Here is a 16,736-nt window from a genome sequence, read left to right on the forward strand (position 1 = left end):
CGGGGACGAGCGTGAGCGTGGAGTGGTCGTGGTGACCATCCGGTGCGTGGTCTTGGGCATCTCCCGCTCGGGGGTCTGCCGAGCCGGGAATACCGCGGCAGCCTCGGGCACCGGCCCTCCTTTCCCTGGCCCCGGAGTTATATTTGAGACACTTAATAGCCTCTCATAATCTCACCTTTCACTTTTCTTTCCTAGCCGTCACGGCTGTATCGACCTGCTATATTTCCATTGTGGAATTTTTTTTTTTTTTTTGGTCTGGTAACTTACGTAAGTTAGATTGTCGGACCAGCCATTGCAGCCATTGGAAAACATGTCTCCCAGCCCCTAAGGAATCCAGGCCTTTTAGCGCTCCCCAAATCCAGCCCAAGAATTCAGGGAGCCGTCAGTCCTTCTCAGGAGCTGACGGCACACATTCCTGTAAGATGCCTGGTGGATTTGTACTTGCCTGTGTGCGCCCCCGGTGCTTTTCCTGAAGACTGATTGGGTGGCGTGTGTTTCAACTTTCTTTCCCCTACCGGGAAATAGGAAAACGAAAAAAAAAAAGGTTACAGAAGCACACGTGTTTTCAACATCTAGAAAATACAGCTTTGCAAACAAAATACCAAGGGTTTGCTGTTTGTGTCCTTTATGGATCATTGTCTATGAATGTCTTCCTTCATCTTGTGGTTTGCATGTGTGTGTTTTCCCAGTCTGTCATGTTCAGAGCCTACCAGTCAGATGGGAGCCTGAGGCTGTGGGCCTTTCATTTATTAAGGACAGGTAGCTGTAAAGTTGCAGCTTTGTGAGAGCCCTGACTGTGCACTTGCTGACTGTAGTCTGGGCCTTTTCTTTCAAGATGATGTGCGAGGTGATGCCAACCATCAGTGAAGCAGAAGGCCCCCCAGGAGGAAGTGGGAGCCATGGGTCCGGCTCGCCTTCGCAGCCAGATGCAGATTCGCATTTTGAGCAGTTGATGGTGTCCATGCTGGAGGAGAAGGACCGCCTTCTTGAGACGCTGAGAGAGACCCAAGAGACACTGGCGTTAACCCAGGGGAAATTACACGAGGTTGGCCATGAAAGAGATTCCTTGCAGAGGCAGCTCAACACTGCACTTCCGCAGGTACGGGTGCTCTTCCCTCTCCTGCAGCTTTACAGATGGGTGTCTGCTAAGTGGTCATTTCTGGGAGGTCATCTTGATGGTGTGGGTATTTTTAGATGAGTCTTTACATGACCATTTGTGAGTTGATGGGGTTCTGGTATTTGTAAGAGCTATAGAGCCAGGTCCTGGGGATTAAAGTTCTCAGGAAAAAAGGTTCTGCCCTTCTGAAGTCATGTGAAAACACCTGGTTACTCTTGTTCCTTTCTTCAGCGTGGCGGGAGGAACTGGATTTCGGGTGGTGCTCCCAAGTTTTTTTAAAAGGACCTTGAAACAGTCAAGCTATGGGGTGCCTTTCGATCGCTCGTCTTCAGCCTTTTCTTGTTAAATGGGTATTGCCCATGGGTTGTGTCATCTATTTCTAATTAACTGATGAAATTGAATGGACAAATAGGATTGGTTTCACAGGAAAATACTTGTACGCTCCGCCTTTATCAGGACACCGGCGTGTTATAAATGAAATTTGTTCCAGGAAATAGAAAACTGGACATTGATTCCTTTGGAACTTTCTCCTTGGCAGATGAGAATTCTAAAGCTGCAGTTGTTCATTTAAGTATGTTACGTTTGGACCAGTGTTTCAAACCCGTTGATTATGGAGCTGAATGAGGATTTAATGATAGGTGAAGGGAGAGAATGGCAACTGGAATGTAAGGTAAAAGGCACAGCCTGGTGGGAGAGAGGAAAGTGACTTGGGTGTTTATGAGCTGTCTAGGTGCCGTTTTACTTATTCATAATAGCTGCCTTGATGGTGCTTTCAGGCAGCCCTGAATAGGCACACATTGATGCTTTCGTGGTGGGTCTGCAGCGCTAAATTAGTGAATGAATAATTACTGGCCTTAATGCGTTTCTTGGCTTTAGTCAGCTGTCCTGAAAGATTGATAAGTTCAACATTTGGATTTCTTTTTTAGCAGCAATAATTTAATGTTAGTGCTATAATATTTCCTTTTTTTGGATTAGAGAACCATTAAGTTTTTTCTCATTCCAATCCTCTAAATTGCCAATTTTATTTGGGTCAGATTTTATTACCAGAAGCTTAAAAGGATTGGTCATATTATGTCTTGCCAGATTTTAGTGTATTTGTAAATCTTTTCAGTTGTATTTTTGTGTATGTGTGATTGTATTTGTTTTAATGTAATTGGAGGTAGGTACATATACTGAAGTGTATGTCAAATACATATCTGGTGAGCTAGTTTTTTTAAAGGAGCACAAGGACACAGCAGGGAAGGGACGGAGTTTTGTGCAGTACAGTCTCGTACAGGGGGTTGCCGCACCAGTGGGGTGAGACAGTTGCTCAATGATTTGTTTCTAGCTACTGCGCAGGGTGGTAACCTGGAAATGCCTCATTAAGTAGAGATGGTGTCGCACAGTCACTCACCACCTAAGCACCTGAGGCCAGCATTTCAGAAACACAGGAACCATCAAGTAAACGTGTTTTGGACGCTTCCCTTTCTTGGCATTTATCTCCTGTTTGGTGGTTAGCAGTGTAACCAGGTAGGAGGCATATGAATCAGATAAGTACATTTGTTCTCCTGGCACATTATGTAGGCAAGTATATACTTCAAAATTTGAATATAATATACACCAGGAAAATTCACAAATCATAAGCGTACATCTCGAGTTCTTCACAAGGTGAACACATTCTTGTAACCACCACCAGCTCAAAAAACAATATTTCCAAGCTTCCCAGAAGCCCCTCTTACCTACTCCCAGTATTTGTCCCCCAGAGCTAACTATGCCCCCCCCAAATTTTTTAAAAGGACTTTTAATTTTATTTGTTCCAGTGGTTTTCAATTTTTTTTTAAACCACAGGAACTCTTTCTTCAAGAAAACTTGTATTCAGAATCCCAATATATAAAACAAGTATCAGTAGAAAATGATGGTCTGGACTTTTTAAAAAATATTTTTATTGATTTCAGAGAGGAAGGGAGAGAGAGAGAGATGAAAACATCAGTGATGAGAGAGAGTCATTGATCTGCTGTATCCTGCACAACCCACACAGGATCGAGCCCGCAACCAGGGCATATGGCCTCATCAGGAATCAAACCCATTACCTCCTGGTTCATAGGTCGATGTTCAACCACTGAGCCACACCAGCCTGCCCGCTTTTGACTTTTGGTGATGATTGCTTTGGCATGTTCTTGATTTTATATAAATACAGTAAAGTAATATGTATATTTTGTTTCTTGATTCTATCATTCAACATTGTATGCGAAATCCATCCATGTTATCTTATGTAGCTTTGTTTATTATCATCTGCTGTCTAGTAACCCAATATATGAATGAATATACCATAACTTATTTATTTTTAAAATTGATTTTAGAGAGGGAGGAAGGGAGAGAGAGAAACATTGATGTGAGAGAGATACATCGATTGTTAGGCACGACCTTCCAATGCATGGGATACTGCTTTAACCAACTGAGCCACACTAGCCAGGGCTATCATAACTTATTCTTTCTACTGTTTGTGGGTATCTGGGTTGTTTCTAGTTTTTGCAAATGCTGCCCTGAATATCCTTGCTTGTTTTTTGGGTGCAGATATGTATACATTCCTATTAGGTGTGTTCAAAGGAGTGACAAGTAGTGGTGTCATTTGATCAGCCTCAGTAGACACTTCCCGAGTGGTGTTGGTACCAGTTTGTACCATCTGCAGTGTGTGAGCAGTCAGTGGTTCTCTAATACGTGGTCTCATCAGTTCTTTCATTCTCGCTGTCTGGTGGGTGTTGAGTGCATATATGTATGGCAGATTTTCTTTTACGTTCTTGTGTTTGCCTCTTCACTCTCTCAGTGGTATCTTTTGATAAGAAGTTTTCATTTTAATGTAGCCCAATTGATGCTCTTGGTTCATTTCACAATATCAGGAAGTTCATGAAGGTGTCTTCCTGTGAAAGCTTTCTTTTTTTTTTTTTTAAATATATTTTATTGATTTTTTACAGAGAGGAAGGGAGAGAGATAGAGAGTTAGAAACATCGATGAGAGAGAAACATCGATCAGCTGCCTCCTGCACATCTCCTACTGGGGATGTGCCCGCAACCCAGGTACATGCCCTTAACCGGAATCGAACCCGGGACCTTTCAGTCCGCAGGGCGACGCTCTATCCACTCAGCCAAACCGGTTTCGGCCTGTGAAAGCTTTCTTGTTTTATCTGTCACATTTAGATCTATAATCCATCTGAAATTGATTTTTGTTTATGGTGTGAGATAGGGGCCAAGATCCTTCCCCCACCTGAAATATATAGATATCCAAATGACACCACGTAATTTATTAAGAAGACCATCCTTCCCTAGTGCACTGCAGTGTCATCTCTGTCATAAATCAAGTCACTGTAAATGTATGGGTCTGTTTCTGGACTCCCCTGTGCCCTTGATCTTTTGGTTATCTTTGTACAAATGCCACACTGTCTAACTTACTGTAGATTTAGTCAGTCTTGATAGCTGGTAATTTAAGTCCTCCAGCTTTGCTCTGATTCATGATTACCTAGCTAATCTTGACCCTTTGTGTTTTCAGATAAATTTTAGGATCTACTTGGCAGTCTCTCCCCAGAAAATGTGCTGGGATTTTCATTGAGATTGCATTAAATCTGTAGGCCAATGTGGGGAGTACTGACATCTTTTTAATATTGGTCTTATAAGCCATGAACACAAGAAAGTCTACCATTTATTTAGATCTTCTTTAACTTGTCTTAGTATTTTACAGTTTTCTGTATATGTTTAATATGTGTTTAATTTATTCAAAGGTATTTGATATTTTTGATGCCATTAAAAATTATATCTTTATGAATTAAATAATGCCGTCGTGTATTACTGGTATATAGAGATAGAACTTTTTGGATACTCACTTGCTAAATATATTTCTAATAATAATTATTGTATTTTCTATGCGTACACATATGTCTGCAAATGACACTTTATTTTTTTTCTTTCCCAGTGCTATACCCATTTTTATTTTTCTTGCCTTATTGTACTGGCTAAGATCTCCAGTACAGTGTTAAGTAGAAGTGATGAGAATAGGTTTCCTTATGTCGCTTCCAATATCAGAGGGAAAGCAGTCCGTATTTTACCATTACAAGTGATATTTGATGTAGCTTCTTTGTAGATATTCTTATCAAAATTTGAAAATTCTCTATTTTTAGTTTGCTAAGCATTTTTAAAATAATGAATTAAATTATTATGTTAACTTTTTTTTACTTTAAAATTTTTCAATTACAGTTGACATTTGATATTATTAGTTTCAGGTGTACAGCTTAGTGGTTAGATACTTAAATAACTTACAGAGTGATATTCCTCCATAAGTCCAGTACCTACTTGGTACTATGCATAGTTACCACAAAATTATTGACCATATTCCCTATGCTATACTTTATGACTATTTTTATAACTGGCAGTTCATACATATTAATCCCTTCCCCCTTTTCACCCAGCCTCCACCCTCTGCCTCCCCTTCTCAATTTGGTGACCATCAATTTGTATCAAGTGATTTTTCTTTTATGTGGTGGTTTAACTTTAAAAATTTTTTTTTGAAATTCTGTAATAATCCCAACCTGACCTCAGTGTATTCTTCTTTCACTGTTTTTGTTGTTGTTAATATTTTTAAGAATTATTTCATCTGCATTCATGAGAAATTGGTCTGTAATTTTAAATCTTTTTTTGAATTCTCTTATTGAAAGTGTTTATTTGACAGTGTTTCCAACTTGGCAATGAATGATAGTGATTTAGTTATAATTAAATAGAAATGAGTATATGAAAGCCTAATGAAGTTCAGAGAAGTATTATGTTTCAATACATGTATGTTATCTGCTTGCCCAATAAAATTTTATGCTTCTATTATAATTAACTAGGAATGAATTTATTTCAGTTTTTTTAAAAGAACAATTTCTAGTCTCAAAATTCTTATTTTGTTACATCCTCATTGAAAACCTAATTGAGAGTCAAGAAACGTATCTTGTAATGAGTCAAGCAAAAACATTAGTGTAGCCTTGCAAGTAAATTATAATTGAAACTGTGGAATCCTGATGAATCTGTAGCATCCAACACTTTTCTGCACTGAATGTCTCTGACGCTAAATATCTGCGTATCTTTGAGCTCTGTGCTTTACAGTCCATTCTTTTTGTTGTGTTTGGTCAGGGTTATGCTGGTCTCATAAAACAAGGTGGGAGTGTTCCTCATGGGTTCCCAGAAGAGTTCCTGTGAGACTGGTGTTCTTTTCCCTTAGATTTTTGGAAGAAGCTGGTGTAGGGTTTGTTATTGTGTGTGAGAAGGCTTTAATTTCAGATTCAGTTTCTTACATGGAAATAGGATTTTTCTTATTTTCTGTTTCTTGTGTCTATTTAGGTAGGCTTTTTCCCCCCTAGGAATTCATTCAGTTCACCTGAACTTTTCAGTTAATGAGTGTGAAGTGGCTCATGTCCCCTTTACAATTATTTGATATTGGTCACTGGGCTTTATTTCTTTTTCTTGCTGGTCTTGGTAGGTGTTTATCAATTGTATTAATCCTTTCAAAGAACCAACTTTTGGCTTTATTGATTTTTTTTTTCCTATGTAATTTTTGTTTTCTATTTCATTTTTTCCCCTCCATCTACTTTTTATTTGCTGTTCTTTTTTTCTGGTTTCTTGAGATAGATGCTTAATTGATTTTTAGCTTTTCTTCTTTTCCAGTATATGTGTTTAAGACTGTAAGTTTCCCTCTAAGCACACCTTTAGTTGCATTCCACAAGTTTTGATAAGCCAACTTTTTATTCTTTTAGGTAAAAATATTAAATGGTGTGGCTCAGTGGTTGAGCATCGACCCATGAACCAGGAGGTCACCCTTCAATTCCCAGTCAGGGCATATGCCCGGGTTTTGGGCTGATCCCCAGCAGGGGGTGTTCAGGAGGCAGCTGATCAATGTTGATGTTTGTCTCTCTTCGATGTTTCTATCTCTCCTCCCTTCCTCTCTCTCTCAAAAAAAAATCAGTAAAAACATTAAAATATTTGAAATTTTGTCATTGTAGTATCTTTTTTTGTCATAAAGTTTTTAGAAAGTATACTACTTCCCAATGTTTGGGGGATTTTCTATTTATCTCTGTGTTGATTTCTGGCTTAATTTCATGAAGATACCTGTCTTAGTCTTTTCAGACTACTATAACAGTACCATAGACTAGCTGTCTTATAAACAACAGAATTTATTTCTCATGGTCTGGAGGCTGGGAAGTCCAAGGTCTTAGTGCCAGATGATTCGATGTTGGGTGAGCCTGCTTCCTGGTGTATAGATGGCCAGCTTCTCACTGTCCTCACATAGTGACGGGGCAAAGGAGTTCTGTCCACTCATGACCTAATCACCTCCCAAAGTTCCTGCCTCCTCATACCATCTCCTTGGGGCGGGTGGAGGATTTGGAGGGGACATAAACTGTCAATCCGCTGCATTTCCTGAGTAGACTGCATCATTTCAGTCCTGTGAGATGTGTTGAGCTTGCCTGATGATGAGACAGCATATATTCATTTTTGTGAACTCTTCCTTGGGTACTTGAAAACAATGAGTATTGGTGGGAAAGCAGTGTTTTAAGTATATCAGATCAGATTTGTTTGAAAACAACAAAAGAGATTTTTGAAACACATTTCTTTCAGAGAACTCTCGTATATGAAACTGAGAAAAGAGAATCCGATTGTTCAGGTTGAGTTTTGGGTGGGACCCCAAATTTTGCCCATGTCTCTCCCAGTCTCCTAATCCCTGAGACAGGAGTGTATATAAGACTCAGACACCCTAACCAATAAGGTGGTGGTGGGTTTTTTTTTAATGTTTTATTAATTTTGGAAAGAGAAAAAAAAACATCAATATGAGAGAGAAACATCGATCAGCTGCCTCCCATACTCACCCAACCAGGAACAAACCTGCAACCTGGGCATGTGCCCTGACTGGGAATTGAACCTGAGACCTTCTGATGCGTGGGACAACCCCAATCACCTGAGCCACACCAGCCAGGCCTGAGCAGGTTCTTAAAAATCACAACTCAGCCAGGTTGGTGTTGCTCAGTGGTTGAGCGTGGACCCATGAACCAGGAGGTCAAAGTTCAATTCCCGTCAGGGCACATCCATCCCCAGTGGGGGGCATACAGGAGGCAGCCGATGAATGATTTTCTCTCATCATTAATGTTTCTATCTTTCCCTCTCCCTTCCTCAATCTAAAATCAATAAAAATGTATTGGGGGGGGGGGAATCACAACTTAGTGAGAAGTAAGCCTACCTACATCAGATGTGTCGATTGTCACAGCAGAGGTTTAGGGGAAGCTGGTGGCAGTATCAAGTGTGCTGGGTGGATTGGAAAGGGAAGCAGGTGGAAGCAGACTTGTTGGGAGGATGAGATCTGGAAAAGCTCTGATGCTGGGGAGACAAAGGAACTGGGGTAGAGACGCTCCTGAACATTGGACAGTGCAGCTCCCGCCCCCCACAGGGAAGAGTATGCGGCCAGGGGCCGGGGTGGAGGGGCTCCAGGGGTCACAGCCAGAGGGTGCAGCGCTCAACTGTAATTCCGTTTTCAGGGCTTTCAACAAGGCGATCAGGCACGGGCTGAGTTAAGTCAGTGCACAAGTTAGGGAGACCGACCTCCTAATCAGGGTGCGGTAAAGTTAGTCAAGGCCTCCTCACTGAGGGTAGGCCTATGATGGTCCCCCTGGTGTGCCTCACTGACTTGGCAGAACCTCGCTCAGGAGACCATGCTTATTTCCATGGTTCCTAGTTTATGAAACGGTTAAATATATCCTTTCCAAGCAGCACTGGCCCATTTGTGTCTTCTCTCTTTTGCACAACTTGCCATCTTTTTTAAAGCAGCCCTGCCTTGTCTTCCTCCGTGTCAGCACCTTTAATTGTCTGCATGAGACAGAGCCTTCCACTCTTTTTAAAAATAAAGGTGGGGGGGGGGGGAGTATTGATTTCAGAGAGAGGAAGGAAGAGAGGAATAGAAACATCAATGATGAGAGAGAATCATTGATCGGCTGCCTTCTGCATGACCCCTACTGGTGTTCGAGCCCGAAACCTGGGCATGTGCCCTGACCAGGAATCAAACAGTGACCTCCTAGTTCAGTGATGGCGAACCTTTTGAGCTCGGCGTGTCAGCATTTTGAAAAACCCTAACTTAATTCTGGTGCCGTGTCACATATGGAAATTTTTTGATATTTGCAACCATAGTAAAACAAAGACTTATATTTTTGATATTTATTTTATATATTTAAATGCCATTTAACAAAGAAAAATCAACCAAAAAAATGAGTTTGCATGTCACCTCTGACACGCGTGTCATAGGTTCGCCATCACTGTCCTAGTTCATAGGTTGATGCTCAACCACTGAGCCACACCAGCCAGGTGAGCCTTCCACTTTCAGTTGAGCCCCTCAGGTTCCGAGTTCCATATCCCTGGGAGACCGTGGTAGAGGCAGACAGCTGTCTTTCGAGAGCTGACATCAAACCGCTTCTCAACAGAAGTACAGGTTGTGAGGTGTATCTTCACACACGAAGTAGTTAGAAAGACACAGCCAAGGCTGTGTGAGGTGTGCTGTCTGGCACACTGGAGTCCAGGAGGGACCCAGAAAAGGCCTGTGGAGGGTCTCTTTTGGTCAGAGATCCAGAGGCTGAGAGAAGCCAGCCGTGAGACCTTCCCCAGCACTGTGACTGCAGGGGCTAAGGCCAGAGGCAAGGAAGAACTTAGCCATGGCTCACACCAGGGAAGTGAGGCCATTGTTCCTGCAGCAAAGGGAGGAGTGCGTCAGGTGAGGGGGCCAGGTGGGCAGTCAGAGCCTTGCCTGCCAAAGAGTGAGGGTTTCTTTAAATACTGTCACGGACCAGGTGGAGAGATTAGCAAGGTTTGTTGGGATGTTTTTAGATCATGTTTATGCTGCTTAGAGAATAGGTTGGGGGTGGGGGCAAGAATGGACACAAGGTGGGAACCAGTGGTTAAAGTGGTCACTTATTTTTTCATATTTTTTTGGCTAATCCTCGCCAGAGGATTTTTTTTTCTTTTTTTTTCTTTTTTTTTTTTTTTTTTTTAGAGAGTGGAAAGGAGGTGGGGGGAGTAGAGAGAGAGAGAAACATGGATGTGAGTCATATCGATTGGCTGCCTCCCATATGTGCCCCAAGCGGGGCGAGGATCAAACCTGCAACCCAGGTACATGCCCTTGACAGGGAATCAAACCCAAAACTCTTCTATTCTTGGGCTGACATTCCAACCACTGAGCCAAACCAGCCAGGGCAACATTATTTTCTTTATCCTATTTAGATATTTAGTACCTTATTGTTATAATTATCCTACTGAATCAAGTTTTAGAATTGTTTTTATAATTCTTTTGAGTTTTGGAATAAATATATCTTAAGAATATATGCAGCCCAGCCCTGGCCAATGTGGCTCGGTTGGAGAGTCTTCCTGTCTACTAAAAGGTTTCGGGTTCAATCCCTGGTTGGGAAGTGTATGGGAGGTGACTGAGCAGTGTTTTCCCTCTCTCTCTGTCTTTCCTTCCCTGCCTCTCTCTAAAATCAATTTGAAAAAAAGAATATATGCAAATTGACCCTTGCACAAAATGGATTTGAACTGTGCACACCCACATATATGCAATTTTTGTTTTCAATATACACATACGGTACTATAAATGTATTTTATCTTTCTTGATTTTCTTTATTTTCTTTAAGTTACTTTATTGTAATTATACAGTATATAACATAACATACAAAATATGTGTTAATTGACTGTTTATGTGATCGGTAAGGCTTCAGTCATGAGTAAAGTTTTTGGAGAGTCAGAAGTTATATGCAGGCACATTTTTGACTGCATGGGCAGGTCGGTGCCCCTAAGCCAACCTCCCCCATTGTTTAAGTGTCAAGTGTAGTTAGAATAATATGTTTTAAAGCAATAGGAAGTAACATAGCCACACAAAATTTGATAACACAGTTAGGTTCATTTGTTTTTGATTATTCTTAATTTTAGGGTCTGCCTTTTTTGTTTGGAATATAATTTTTTTCCAAATATATAAAATGTTTATATGATCCAAAAATCAGAACCACAGAACTAGGCATACTCAGAAGTCTTGCCCCTCCCATCTCTGTCCACCCACCTCTCATAGGTGGGATGACCATGTGCCCCAGTTTGCATGAATAGTCCTGGGTTTTGCTTCTTTTCAAGTCCTGGGGACAGCTTCTTTTCAAGTATTTCAGTTCTGCGTCATGGCTCAAATAAGCTCTTGGAGGCTAGCCTTGTAAAGTCAGGTTCTAATGACTGGCGTCATTTCTGGGGTAAAGTTGACTTTGATTTCAAAGAATTTATTCATGAACTTGAATATGCCACCTGTTTGTAAATTGTCTAGAATCTGTATCAACCATTTTTCGTAATTTGAATGTCAGATTGATTAAGTGAACCTTTGTCCCTTCTTTGTTCTTTAGAGAGAAAAACTTAAAATGCAGCGAAACGTTGGCAGATAATTTTAGTTATTTCAGAGGAGTTTCACTCTATTGAATGCCTGACAGGCAGTCTGAGTGAGGTGGTCTGTGGTCTGGCTCATCGTCTGACCTCTTTCTCTGGAGGGTCACCCCTTGTCCCAGCCCTGGGCTGCCTCTGCGTGAGCCCTGGGATCTTGACAGCGTCTGTCCTGTTTTCCAGGAGTTTGCAGCACTTACTAAAGAGCTCAATGTGTGCAGGGAGCAGCTGCTTGAGCGGGAAGAAGAAATTGCTGAACTGAAGGCAGAAAGAAACAACACCAGGGTGAGTCTGGTCTGCGTGCTCTCACACTGGCCTCTGGGTCGCTGTCCAGAGCTGCGCTGCTGGCTTTACTCTCAAAAACGACCCACTCCGTCTGGCTTCAAGCACAGTTTGAACATCTCCTGTGACTCAACTGCATTTGATCAGTTCAGTGTTCTCAGTCCTGGCTTGAAATTGATGATGAGAAGAACTAATATTTTAATACCGTTGAGAAGGCTCTCTCTGACTTTAGACCAAATTGAAGGGAGTCAGACTCGTGTTAGCATGAGAATGAAGGGAGTTATTTGCTCCAGGTTCAAATACGATACTGAGAGTGTGCCTTAAACGTGTTTGATTTTGGCCTTTCTTGTAGCTGCTGCTAGAACATTTAGAGTGCCTTGTCTCCAGGCACGAGCGTTCTCTCCGGATGACCGTGGTGAAGAGACAGGCGCAGTCCCCGGCAGGCGTGTCCAGCGAGGTGGAAGTCCTCAAAGCACTCAAGTCATTGTTTGAGCACCACAAAGCTCTGGATGAAAAGGTACAGCAGCCCCGCAGTTATTCTTGGCGTGAGCATGTGCCGCATTGCTCCGTGGGCATCACGGATGTGCACATCTTAAACTCTTACAGTTTTCCTGTGAGAAGACAGAGTTCTGTATAGGTAAAAAGTATTAGCATAAATGTTTTAAAGTTTTTGTTGTTTTGTTACATATTTTTATTGATTTCAGAGAGGAAGGGAGAGTTCGAGAGAGATAGAAACATCAGTGATGAGAGAGAATCATTGATCGGCATCTCCTGCATGCCCCACACTGGGGATCGAGCCCGCATGCCGGCATGTGCCCTGAATGGGAATTGAACCATGACCTCCTGGTTCATAGGTCGATGCTCAGCCACTGAGCTATGCCAGCCAGGCTTAAAATTTATTCCATTCTGTATATTGATTTGTTATTAAGACTTGAATAGTATAATTTAGGGAGAAGATTTTTCTAAATTATTAAGCTATTAACAAACGGCTTTTCTTGACATTAACATCATGAAAGACGTTAAGGTATACTGTTGTGTTATGTTAGAATGATGGTGAATTAGAATTGCTGTCATTAAGCATTAAATAAATATGCACACACTTCAACTCTGTTTGCTTTCAGGTGAGGGAGCGCCTACGAGTAGCACTTGAAAGGTGTAGTTTGCTGGAGGAAGAGCTGGGTGCCACCCACAAAGAGGTAAGTTTGGTACATCACATGGTTTGAATTGAGGGTTTTTCATTTTTATCTCGTAATTTAAAAAAAATTATGAAGACTGTGCTAGTGGATATCAGGTGCTGTTTGTCTTTCTGAGTGAGGACCAGCCCCTGGAGTCAGTGTAAGGACTGGTGAATGGCACTTTCCTTCCAGAGTTGCAGGATATCTCTCAGTACCACCTGTCCAGTAGGGAGTAAGTTCTGGTTTTACTAATCTGGCCATAGTCCGGATGGCTGACGTCCCCATGGATATATTCTTATATTATGTTTACAGTTGGTAGTTGTGTTTTTCCAAAACGAGTTTTGCTGTCTTTACTTAGTGCTTTACTCTCATATTCGATTTTTTGGTTTTAGCTGATGATTCTTAAAGAACAGAATAATCAGAAAAAAACACTGACAGATGGGGTGCTTGACATAAATCATGAACAAGAAAACACACCCAGCACGAATGGAAAGGCAAGTCCTTGGCTCTCTCTGTCTCTTTCTAAGTCCTGGTTTCACCTGTCCGTGGTCTGCGCAGGACTGTGGGGAACGCTGGGCCACAGCCCAGTCCAGTCCAGCCTCCTGCGGAAGTTGTGGTCCAGCTGACTGCATATATTCATTTGATGTCTCCCTGTGTCCCAGAAGCACTTTGCTTCCTAGCTCCTCAGATGAGGCTGTTTAAGAGTTCTTTTCTCCCCATCAGAGATCCTCTGATGGTTCTTTAAGCCATGAGGAAGACCTTGCTAAAGTGATGGAGCTGCAGGAAGTCATAGACAAGCAGGCCCGGGAACAGAGCCAGATGAAGGAGCGCCTGGCCGCCCTCTCCACCCACGTGGCAGAGCTGGAGGAGGACCTGGACACGGCCCGGAAGGACCTCATCAAGTCCGAGGAGGTGAACACGAAGCTGCAGCGAGATGTGCGGGAGGTAAGCGAGCCCACAGGTTGCAGGGCCATCATCGGGCCAAATGCTGGGGTGGTCTGAAAGTTTGATTGTTTTGCTCCTTTTGTCCCTTACCCTCCCAATTGCTTCCAACCTTCGCATCATTGTATACGTAATAGCAAAAAACAGAACGGCGCTGTGAGACCATGATAGGTGACCTCCCCGTTCTGCTGATGCAGTCTCCTTTCCCCAAGGTCTGGAAAGGTGGAGACCTGGTCCAGCTGCTCATTAGTCCGGCGGCGGCAGAAGGAACAGGAGGCCACCCTTCTGGTCATGCTACTGCGTGACTGTGTAATGGCCTGGTTGTGGAGTCCTGATTTCTGCAAGGTCTGGGCAGTCTGAACCTAGTCTCCACCATGCTCAGATTTCCTTCTGACGCACACGTGAACATGTGGGTGTTGGTGTTTGGTGTGCTGCTAGTTCACTGACCTGCTATCTGCGTTGTCTGCTGACTGTTCAGAGCGTTGGCAATCTCCTAGCCTTTATATGTCCTGTCCCCAAAGGAATCATTGATACTAAATGCTGGGGTCAGACAGACAGTGAAGTGTGCTCACATGGGGTCATCAGGATGATGCTGTCACATTGCGTAGAAATGCACTCCTATCTGGCAGACAGTTCCTTCTGTATGTGTAAGAATTTATAATCGTCATTATAAAAGCCAGTGAGGGCTGCATACTTTCTCTGGCATCGCCCCTCCCCCTTCACTTTATGCTCTTCTTTGTAAACAAGACAAACACCCCACCTCTTCTCCCGGGGAGACCATCTCAGCCAGGACTCTCAGGAAGAGCCTTTCAGACCCTCACAGGAGTAGATAGAGTGTAACCTGTTAAGGTTTAGTTACACTGTTCTCTGGTAACAGGCAGTATTTATGTGGCAGAGTAATATGCAGCGAATTTTGAAATTAAATTCCTTTTTTAAAGACCTGTCACTTTTAATATTAAGGCTTTGCTAACATTAGTTACTTAGTCAATGGGGAGGCACCTAAAATGAATTTCTACATGGGGACAGGAATTGCATGAGCAGAAAGTTCGGTCCTAGTTGCAGTGTTTTAATACTGTGTAAGAGAATTATTTTCACAGGATTAGGCTTTTGAAGGCTGTATACAGTTAACTTAAACTTTGACTTCCATTTCCATTCATTCATTTGATCTCCTTACATTTTTTTTTTAAACATATGTTTTGACTTCAGAGAGGGAGGGAGAGCGAGAGAGGAATAGAAATATCAATGATGAGAGAGAATCATTGATTGTCTGCCTCCTACATGCCCCCTACTGGGGATCAAGCCTGCAACCCGGGCATGTGCCCTGACTGGGAATCGAACCGTGACCTCCTATTTCCTGGGTCAACGCTCAACCACTGAACCACACCAGCCAAGTGTAACGATTTCCTTCATTTTATGGTAATTGGATGTGATTTCATCCAATTTGTACCCAAGAAAATGACACTGGTGTCTGACTGTCATGTCCATTGAGGGATCACACCTTGATGAACCCTCTTGTACCGTGAGGCAGATACCTTCCCCTCCTGGAATTCGTGCAATGTTGCGATATTTCATTGTACATTTTTTTGGAAATGCTACGTAGAAAAGGATAAGCTTGGTTAACTGAGTGGCCAGACATAGTGTTAAGACAGGGAGTGCTGGCTAATGGTATAGGTGCATGTTTATGATATTTGAGGTAGGCACGTTTCCATTCACATTGCTGAAAATTGACCTATCAATTTAATTTTGGAGACACTAATTTTATATCTGATTTGAAAATTAGGGTTTAGTCCAGTTTTTTCTCAGCAGCATGTTGATGTGTTCCCTGTTACTTACCTTCCCCTCTGAATGCTGTGTAGGCCATGGCGCAGAAGGAAGACATGGAGGAGCGGATCAACACCCTGGAGGAGCGCTACCTCGCAGCCCAGCGCGAGGCCACCTCTGTGCACGACCTCAACGACAAGCTGGAAAACGAAATTGCCAACAAGGACTCTATGCATCGACAGGTAGTGTTCTTAAGGAACTTGGTCTCGCTTTTCCAGTTAATTACTAAGGAAGTTAGAGCCCTTTCTCCTGTGACTTTCCTGTTGATGTCAAGTCCAAAGTAAAGTTTTTATGATCTCAGACTATTATGTTTGAAAAGTATGGGTTATTTTAATTAACAGTTTTAATTATGTAGGATTTGGTTTTACCATTTTATAGAGTTACACTCCTTGATTCTTCTGTTTTGTTTCATTAATCTGTTGTTTGTCAGCCTGTTTACCTAAGAAACAGAGTGGCAAAGACCTTCCCATTTCGAGGCAGTGGGCTGCTTGTGAGTGACGGGTCAGGATAGTAAACGGTGGGTTTAGCAAGGCAGCCTGCAGGGAGCGTTCACCTCTGGTGATTCCACAGCCACACCGTTCTTGTTCCTCTGGAGGCGCAGGTAGTCAGTTAACTCGAAAACTGAATCCACTTCTGAAAATAAAGTGAGTTTGTCTAGTGTATTATAAAGTGTATCCTTAGCGCCCAAGTTAAAATAATAAATAAAATACTGGGAAGTTATAAATTAGAATGTGAAATGCTGTTTAAGAGCATGTAAGATGTTCACAATACTGAGTTTAAAAGACAGGTCACAAAATTTTCTGAGGGTTTGAAAGCATAATATATTGTATATGTGTAACAGGTTTAAAATTGTGAGTACTCAGAACAGTTTACTCTTGGTTACTATGTATTAATTATTGTATTGTTAGATGTATTATAACTGTAAACCTACTTTTGTCTACCCGTATAAATGCA

The 16,736-nt window shown here is 42.2% G+C and overlaps 1 protein-coding gene across 1 annotated transcript in view; it reads left to right on the plus strand.

The window, feature by feature from the left end:
* Window positions 1–735: 735 nt before the first annotated feature.
* The window catches only part of PPFIA1 (PTPRF interacting protein alpha 1), a 51,410-nt gene continuing 35,409 nt past the window's right edge, over window positions 736–16,736 (plus strand). The window contains exons 1-7 of the mRNA XM_081099929.1: window positions 736–1,099; window positions 11,746–11,847; window positions 12,197–12,361; window positions 12,966–13,040; window positions 13,412–13,513; window positions 13,743–13,964; window positions 15,818–15,964. Coding sequence (XP_080956055.1) covers window positions 836–1,099; window positions 11,746–11,847; window positions 12,197–12,361; window positions 12,966–13,040; window positions 13,412–13,513; window positions 13,743–13,964; window positions 15,818–15,964 — 1,077 coding nt within the window. The 5' untranslated portion in view covers window positions 736–835. The remainder of the gene's footprint in view (window positions 1,100–11,745; window positions 11,848–12,196; window positions 12,362–12,965; window positions 13,041–13,411; window positions 13,514–13,742; window positions 13,965–15,817; window positions 15,965–16,736) is intronic.

Source organism: Myotis nattereri (genome assembly GCF_964212035.1).
Source record: "Myotis nattereri genome assembly, chromosome: 9".
Classification (NCBI taxonomy): domain Eukaryota; kingdom Metazoa; phylum Chordata; class Mammalia; order Chiroptera; family Vespertilionidae; genus Myotis; species Myotis nattereri.